Genomic DNA, 9,181 nt, shown 5'->3' with positions numbered 1-9,181 from the left:
CGAAATCTCTTCAGTTTGAGCTAGTTGCAGATGCCACAATGCAATGATTTCGAAAAAATCATCAATAACAACAGTTGCTTCACCTTGTAGTCATTGGCTTCTAATGCTCTAACTGACAACAAATTCTTCTTGATATCCAAAATATATATAACATCAATCATCTCCTTCACGGTACCGTCATGTATCCTGATAAAAATGCTCCCTGCACAAATAATATAATAAGCTTGACCATTGTACATAGTCACGACATTGCTGTCAAGCTTACTGTATGTATATAACCACTCTCGATGGAGACAAATGTGATATATAGCACGTGTATAGAATCCAACATGGACCATCTGTATACAAACTGTGAGAAACTATAGATAATGATACATCTAAATCCGCCTCTTCACACATCTCCACAATAAGATTGGCTTTCATCTCAAAGGAAACTCACTTTTCCTTCAACTTCAACTTCAGATAATCTTTTTTTCAATTACTAGTCTCTAAAGAGTAAGTACACTAACTTTTTTCCAAGATTGCACCCACAAGACTTGCACCGCTTTTAAGAAGTATCATCAGTGCCAATCTTCTTTGCTCAATTGTTCTTCTTCTCAGATCTGCCACGTTGGAGCGTAAGTGTCTCAGCCGACTCCATCTTTGTGGCATCTCTTCGACAAAACACATGGTTCAACAATGTCGCAGTCACATCGCCATAATTCAAGTCTTCATTCCCATGACGGAGTGTCATCATGAAGTTTTCATACTCATCCGAGGTTGAATTCAGCAGAATGATGTGTATCGTCTTCATCTCCAACATCCGCAATCTAAATTTAATAAATTTGTCAAAAGATTCATAAAATTATTCAAGTGCTCATCAATAGTACCCCACATCTTATCTGAAATCTGTAGATTTAACGCTTCATATGGAGACGATTCTTCATACCCTTTGTGAGATATATGTTCTCTAGTTTCCTCCATATTTTTTTGCGGAACTCTTCATCATCACCCCATATTTTATCATCTGAGAAAAAAAAAATTTGGATCAAACCCCAAGTACACTAGTTTATCTTCAATTAATCCCTTTCTAACATCTATGCAGAGCATTCACCACTATCAAAAACTTCCTCTAGATTCAAAGAACACAATGCATACATCACGTCGCATTGCCACATGCTAAAGTTTATTGTCCTCAAATCTTGTCGTATGGATATTGACGGGAAGGTAACCAACCTATGACTCAATGTAATTTTCACAGTCGTGGTGGATGTTAAAGTACCGGACGACATGCTATTATATATGGCTCCATCAGATCTCACCCAACTTGCTCCAATACATTTGTCTTACGCCCTCAACTTCGTCATAATTATAGCCGCACAACATCGAAATCACACCCATCCAATTATGACTCCAACTGTTGTGCAAAACAATATTAAAAAATGAAATTTCACAATAAACAATCAAACACGATATGATTTATGTGGTTCAACACAGATGTAGACATGATAGGGTACGAGATCCCCATACCGCATTCTAGCGCATGGACCGACCGATCTAAGCAAGAGGGAGAGAAGACTGACTCCCTCCTTTGGATTTGGCATCTCCTTTCAGTTGTGCGACCAATACAAATTATCTAGGGCTTATATATTTGATTTAATTTTTATTGTGTTTTCTGTCAAGATAGTCGTCGACATTTCGTGTTTTTCCTTCTAGAGATATATCATCCTCGACTCTCCCATCCGCCACAACCTCCCCTCTGATGCTACCATCTTTCCTCCCTGTTGCAGATGTCAGAGAACCCATATGGACTGCTTTTCATAAAATTGCCTTTTACTGTCACTTCCAATCGCTCATCCTTCAACCCTACCAATGCCTCACAAAGCTTCTTCTGCCAACCCCTAGTCTTCCTCCTCCTTATCTGCCATCTACCATTCCTGTTATTCTAACCAAAAACCTACCCTCTCCCTCCAGCCAACGCACAACAGCCCATCTTTCAACCGTCCTACCTTCAATTGTTGTAGACCTCCTCCCCACATTTTGCCATCCCACTATCCAACCGCAACCACCTAAAGCCATTCCATCTAGGGGTGTGAAATTGGCTCGTGAGCCGGCTTGAGCTCGACTCGATAAGTGGCTCGCAAGCAGAGCTCAGTGAAGTAACAAGCCAATCTCAAGGTAGTCCGACTCAACTCGTGAGCTGAATCATTTAAAAAATTATTAATATAAAATACATTCATAATATACTAAATTTGAATACTTTATTTGTAATGTATTAAAAATATTTAAAAAAATAGCATTATATATTTTGCGTTAAACGGTTTCTTATTATTTCTCTCCTAATTGCTCATTCTAATTGTCATTTTATCATAACACTACTATAAATTACTATTATTTTTCTCTTATAAAATAAAAAAGCCAGCTCGTGACCAGACTCGAACTCATAATTTTAAGCTCGAGCTCGAACTCGATAAAATTAATGAAGCTCGAGCTTAAGCCGATGGTGGCTCAAGCTCGACTCGACTCCACCCCTACTTCCATCCCACATGGCTAACCACGACCTCATAAGTCATCCCTAATCACATTTGAATTGTGTCTAATTAATATTTCTATTTTCGTCTCAAATTTCCTTAATTTTAAATTTAACATTAATATTTGATTTTCCTATATTTTTTGGGTTAATTCAAGTACTCAGCGCAAATCCGCTTGCGTCCATGAGGAGTTATTCCATTATCAGCACTTGGAAAGAAAAAAAATACAACTCTACCCCCTAAAAGCAACCCTAATCCCTTCTAAAAATAAGAGAGGATTATATCACATTAATAAAAATAAATAATGTCCAATTTATCCCTTATACAAACAAAGCCACTAATACAATAATAAATAATTAGCAAATAAAGGGATTTATGAATAAGTCACAATTCTTATATATTTTCATATCTAACAACTAAATTTTAAAATTCACAAACATGACGGTAGCATTTTCAACATCACATCAAAAATATCACTAATAAAAAAATTTCTAAAAAAATAAATAAATTTTCACATATATATTTTATTGTAATCGTGACACTAAAATACTACCAATCAATCATAGCACAGAGAAAACCAACACTTTGGTTCGACCAAAGTCAATTCAAATCAAATTTCAAAACACAGGCAAGTTACAATTGATACTGCAGAGATTAATTGGGATCATTATTAGTTTATATTTTATATTTATATTTTGATTTGAAATAATATATAAAAACATAAATAATTATGAAGTTCATTTAAAAACAAGTACATTCATTTTTAAAAATCAAATATAAAAATATATGAAAAAATTGTCAAGCATACACATTATTAAAAATAAAAGCAAAAAATAAAAAAATAAAAAAAAAACAAAAGAGAACCCTAAAAGCACAAGGAAATCACAAAATAAGGCAATAATGCACCAAAAGGTAATAAAAGAAGCAGCTAAGAAAACCACCAGTGAATGTGTATTTCTGAGCCAAAAAGATCAACAGATTAGTGAAACACAAGTGTTACTGAATAAATGTAAATATGAAATCCATTTGTAAAAATACAAAAAATAAATGAATAGATAGACCATAAACATCATCCACAGTGATTCAAATCAACTAGACATAAGAAAATGAGCATAATATATAACATAAACATTATAAATGTTAAGAAACAAGTTCAATAAAATGATAAAATGAAGCTGTAAAGATTGGGGTGGTGAAACTTACCAAACTGCACACAATCCCACTTTAAATATCCTCCCCTAAAGTAATCTTGTTGTGTTTGAATTTGATTCAAATAAAAGCCAGAAAACCAATATGTTAAGTAGCTTTGCATCAGGTATGTGTAATTATACAATTACATTTCAAGAGAAACTATTTCATTGTACATATAATACTAAAAAGAATCCCACTTAAAATGGGTACTATGAGAAATATATTAAATAATGATTGTTAATATTGGAAGAATAAAGCACCATTCTGCAAAGTGGAAGAAAATCAATAGCAGGGAAACAGATTGTGAATATATATGCTAGAGATTTTTCCGAAATGATAGAGAATATAAAATATGGTTGGGGGTGATAATGATTTTCTATGGGTCTAAACCATGATTCGTTACATCCCATGTGTGATGCCGGAGTACACGATCATTTAAGAATGACATGCTTGAGCTATTTCACTTCAATGAGGAAATGAAGTCTCCTCAAAACATGGTTTGGAGATCTAAATAGTCAAGATCACTAAGGTGAAGCTTTGGCTTAATAATGGGAAGCTATATGAGTTGTAAATAAATGAAGTACATAATCACATAAAAATGGCCAAGAATCATAAATAAAAAAAAAGACGTGGGTTTCATAGGAACCCCACATTACAGTGTTATGGTAGATTTTAATAGGTAATAAAGACCAACAAATCCTAAAATAAATCTATGAAAATCAGTAAAATGTAGATTGACATATTCATCCTGAAGAATTTTCTTCAATAATAAAAAAAAATGCCAAACAAATTTTATTTAGTTTTGAGACATATAAGTTTCCAATAGGTAGAAGTTGGTTCACATCTTTGATTCAACACAAAGAAGGGTTTTTTAGACTCAAGCCATTCCGAGGAGTCTTATTATCCAGAACAGAAGATGAAGAAGAGATACTTTCGCATCATACAGCGTAAGAAAATAGTGATTTTAAGTGAAAATTTTTGATAGAATACCTATGAAAATCCACCAGGAATCAACATTTTTGGCAATTTTACTGATTTCCTATCAATCTCTGTCCACTGAAAAAAACGCTACCATAGAATCTTATTTGTCACGCAATCATACATGTTTTGTTCATTGGAGATGGAAAAAAAATCGATAGATCAATTATCCTTAAATTATATAATGTTAATTTGTGTAAGTAGTTATTATACTTATATATTGGAAGTGATTAATCATGGTAGTACTTTAGCAGGCTGCATTTTGGATAATAAAACAAACATATAGACCATTTTTTAGAGTGTGATGAGAGCATTGATAATGAGTGATATCCTCTATTGATATTAAATATCAATATTTTGGCTAAGTAGACAACTCTGTAAAATGATGTATGTCATGCCTCAACTTTCTTGGATTATAAATTCTAGCATAATGTAAGAAAGTTTTTTGCTGATCCTAAATGCTGGAATGCTTTTAGTAATTAGTGACTATAGAACGCTAGAAGATATGTAATTTATGATAATCCATGTCCTATGAATGTTGAAATTATTTAATGATAAAAGATGATATAAATCCATAAAATAGAGAAATAAAATGAGATTTTCCCTGCTACCAAGTACTTAAATTGATTCATTCCTCCTACCTGAAAGGACGAAATTAGGTTTGGATTGTAACATGCATAGTTGTAAACACTTTGATTGCATCCATTTAATGGTATAGGTGTGTTCTTCAGTTGTTGTTGTTGGTATTATAGCTTATACTTGTCCTTCATTTCATTGTTATGCTTATGCTTTGTTGTAGCTTTATCTTATACAATAAAATTGTCACATTCTTACAGAAAATACTAATTATTATATATATTTCTATGTTCGCGATACCACCTTAAAATTCCAAATATACTTCATATAATTTAAACAAATCATAACCAAATGAATTCTTTGTAAATGATATGCACACACCACTAATACACAATTTGCATCACAACAGCAACAAAACAGTCATACAAACCAAAACGCTTCTCATAGGGACCAGCATTAACCTTTCTCCCATTACCCATTTTATCCAAATTATAATGCACTTTCCAAAAAAAAAAAAAAATTCATTAATATTTATAAGTTCCAAGTTCCTAAATAGAACAAGCTATGCAAGTTAAATGGTAAAGCATATATATCAAAAGACAAAATTAATGAGCCTGTACAGTAACACTAAGTTGAGCGTGACAAGAATAGATGTTTGATGAACAAAAAATGCTGAATCAAATATTAACCTTTTAAAGCAAAGTATTAGAGTAAATGATGAATTTCACATGAGGCATTAATCATACGAAACTGGATAATCATTCATGTAATACAATACTATTCAAAAATGGGCAGGTCAGAAGGTCTTCTGCCAATATGATAATAAGAATTTTGATTTGACAAGTCCAAGCACAGCAAGTTAGTTTCATCACTCGCCTTTCTCATCTTCAAAAAGTAACTATGCCTGCTAAAGAAAAGCTAGGATGTTAACAAGATTATCCTGACCCAAACTTGAATAGAATGGGTTATTTACCAGTTAAATTTGCTCTAATATAAGTACAATACATGAGTAATCAATTCATTTCGTTTTTTTTTTTTCACACACAAAAAAGAGAGAAATGAAAAGTAAAGAATATGTAGAGAAATCCATGTATTCTTTCTCTTCCATCTCTCCTTTTTCAAGGGGCGTTTATATACATACCACACAATTCTTATGTATTTACCTATCTGACACCCAAGCTTTCATATTTACATACATGCCACTCAAATCATTAAACATTACATAAAAAAATACCACTATCACTATCTTTTTAAAAGTAAAATATACTTATTCATGCATAGGCCTATGATACCAAGGTGTAATAAATGTACAGTGAAGCGCCAAAATAGTCCCCTGACTATTTACATGGGGCCATTTTAGTCTAATAGTTTAAGTGCTAAATTAGTCCCAAAACTGTTTCAATGAGGGCTAAAACAGTCCTCATAAAGGACCATTTCAACTCATATTAAAAAAGTCTAGGGACTAAATTGACATTTTTATAAATTTTGGGATTAAAATGGCCTCCAGTAAAGAGTCAGTGGACCGATTTGATGCTCTCTTTCTATATGTAAACAAACTTTGGGTGTTATATATGTAAATGCATAAGAATTGTGTGGTATGTACATAAATTTCCATTTTGTTAGTCTCTCCTTAATTACTCGTTGAGTAACATTGACATAATGGTTGTCCCTCGAGGTCAATATGATTATAACATTCATTGTTATAAATGATTTCAAATAGCTTACCATCGGATATCGGAAGTCAGCTCAGGATGAAAAGCAGTCCCAAGTATGTTCCGTTGCCTCACGGCAACTATCACTTTCCCCAGAGATTCTGTTATAGCCTATGAAGCAAAACCCTAATCAGATTACATATAAGAAATTAACTTTTATATTTTAAAGTGATGAATCTTCTGCGCTCATTGCAATCTGGGAAATTTACTTCATTTTTTATAAATGGAAAAGTAGACATTCAAATTTTATTACAGCTTTCTCAAATAGCCAAAACTCACAAGAAGGTTCCTTAGAAGCTGTTTTGCAAAGCTTATAATGGTGTGAATAAGAGTCAATAACAAAGTTGGGACTATTTAAGCTTTTATTGTCTCGTAATGCTTTCAATAATCGAAGGGTTAGTGATTTCTCTAGGTTTTAAATAACCAGCGGTCATTTGGGATGATTTTTTCTTAAATTTTATTCTTTTTTATTTTAACTTGTTCATAGGTTAATATAAAATGAAAACATATTTAACATCTTAAATATAGATTATCATGATACTACTTAGACAGGTTTATGATAAACAAGAAAAAATAAAATTGTAATATTTACATAAATACCACTCAATTTTTATGTATTTACATATCTAACACTTAGACTTCAATTTTACATTCATGCCAACTTCTGTTTGCATGAAAAGGTGTTTTTTCACTTTTTAAAAGTTAAATTGGTGGTACTTTTTATGTGATAATAAAGATTTGGGTGGTAAAAATGTAAGAATTTAAGTATAGATGTTGGACATATAAATACATAAGAATTGGGTGGTATGTATCTAAATGCCCGAATAAAATACATACTAGAAATAAAGAGGTTTAAGATCAAGACACATAACAGAAAGAACAAATGACGCAAGCAAAAAATATTTTCTATGACCAAGGAGAATTATTATGATACAGCTGAAGCATAATTATGGCATAAACCTTGCAGCAATTTCATAAAGATACAGGAAGGTATCCTTTTGAGGGATTTTTTAAGGGGGTGAATTCTAATATTTTTACTTTAACCACTCTATTAGTTTCACTTTTGTTTGGCTTTAGAGATTTAGAGTTCTTTCTAGTGAAACAGGGTGTATTTTGATTTGGGAAATTATGTTGGCTTGTGCCCCTCTTATTTGTATATTTGGTTGGTTTCTTTATGAGAAATAAGATCATCTCTCCTCTCCAATGGACATAAACTTATAAGCAGAACCATAAAACTGACTTCTTGTAATACTTAATAATTTGTTTTCATCAAATTCATTTTCCGTAGGCACTTGTACAACAACGACAATAAAGCCTTAATCCCACTACGTGGGGTCGGCTACATGAATACTTTTTCTCCATAGCGTCCTATTTAGTGTCATATTTTCATTTAGTTCTAGTAAATTAAGATCATTTTTTATACAATAAGCCTAAGTCTTCCTAGGTCTACCTTTGCCTTTCTTAACACAAGTCGAATCTAAAACATCTACTGTCCTAATCGGATCACTAGATGGTCGGCATTTAATGTGACCAAACCATCTAAGGCGACTTTCTCTAATTTTGTTCGTCACAGGAGCTACGTCAACCCTATCACGGATATATTCATTTCGTCTTTTGTCTCTAAGTGAAAAGCCACTCATCCACCTAATCATTCTCATCTTGGCAACACTTAACTTATTATTATGCTTCTCTTTTAAAGGCCAACATTCAGCGCTATAGAGCATTGCAAGTCTCACCACCGTCTTATAAAATTTTCCTTTCAGTCTAAGCAGTACTTTTCTATCACACAAAAGGCCCGAAACATTCCTCCACTTCAATCAACCAACTTGAATTCTACTATTAACATCTCCATCTATATCACCATCGCTTTGAACAACGAACCCAAGTTATCTAAATCGTTCACACCTTTTAATAATTTGATCATCCAAAGTCACACTTCTGTCACTAAAGCTACTACTACTAAAATTACATACCATGTATTCAGTTATAGTTCTACTTAAATGAAGGCCTTTAGACTCCAATGTAGACCTTCATATTTCAAGCTTTTCTGAGCTTTTTCACTCGTTTTATCTACGAGAAGGATATCATTAGCAAAAAGCATACACCAAGGTACATCCTCCTGTAGATGTCCAGTATGACCATCCATAACTAAAGCAAAAAGATATGGGCTTAAAGCCGATCCCTAATGTAATCCAACAGAAATAGGAAAATATT

The 9,181-nt window shown here is 32.7% G+C and overlaps 1 protein-coding gene across 2 annotated transcripts in view; it reads right to left on the bottom strand.

Moving 5' to 3' along the window:
- Positions 1 to 5,916: 5,916 nt before the first annotated feature.
- Positions 5,917 to 9,181, bottom strand: part of LOC110038299 (probable pyridoxal 5'-phosphate synthase subunit PDX2) — a 16,026-nt gene continuing 12,761 nt past the window's right edge. The window contains exons 6-7 of one of the 2 annotated variants that reach the window (XM_020743094.1): positions 6,981 to 7,078; positions 5,917 to 6,162 (exon numbers count right to left, since the gene is read on the bottom strand). In XM_020743094.1, coding sequence (XP_020598753.1) covers positions 6,033 to 6,162; positions 6,981 to 7,078 — 228 coding nt within the window. In that variant the 3' untranslated portion in view covers positions 5,917 to 6,032. The remainder of the gene's footprint in view (positions 6,163 to 6,980; positions 7,079 to 9,181) is intronic. The other variant, XM_020743102.1, reaches the window with a different exon arrangement.

The sequence above is a fragment of the Phalaenopsis equestris genome, unplaced genomic scaffold (genome assembly GCF_001263595.1).
Source record: "Phalaenopsis equestris unplaced genomic scaffold, ASM126359v1 Scaffold000002, whole genome shotgun sequence".
Classification (NCBI taxonomy): domain Eukaryota; kingdom Viridiplantae; phylum Streptophyta; class Magnoliopsida; order Asparagales; family Orchidaceae; genus Phalaenopsis; species Phalaenopsis equestris.
Note: the sequence above shows the minus strand (reverse complement) of the source record. Positions and strands in the feature narration are given on the sequence as shown.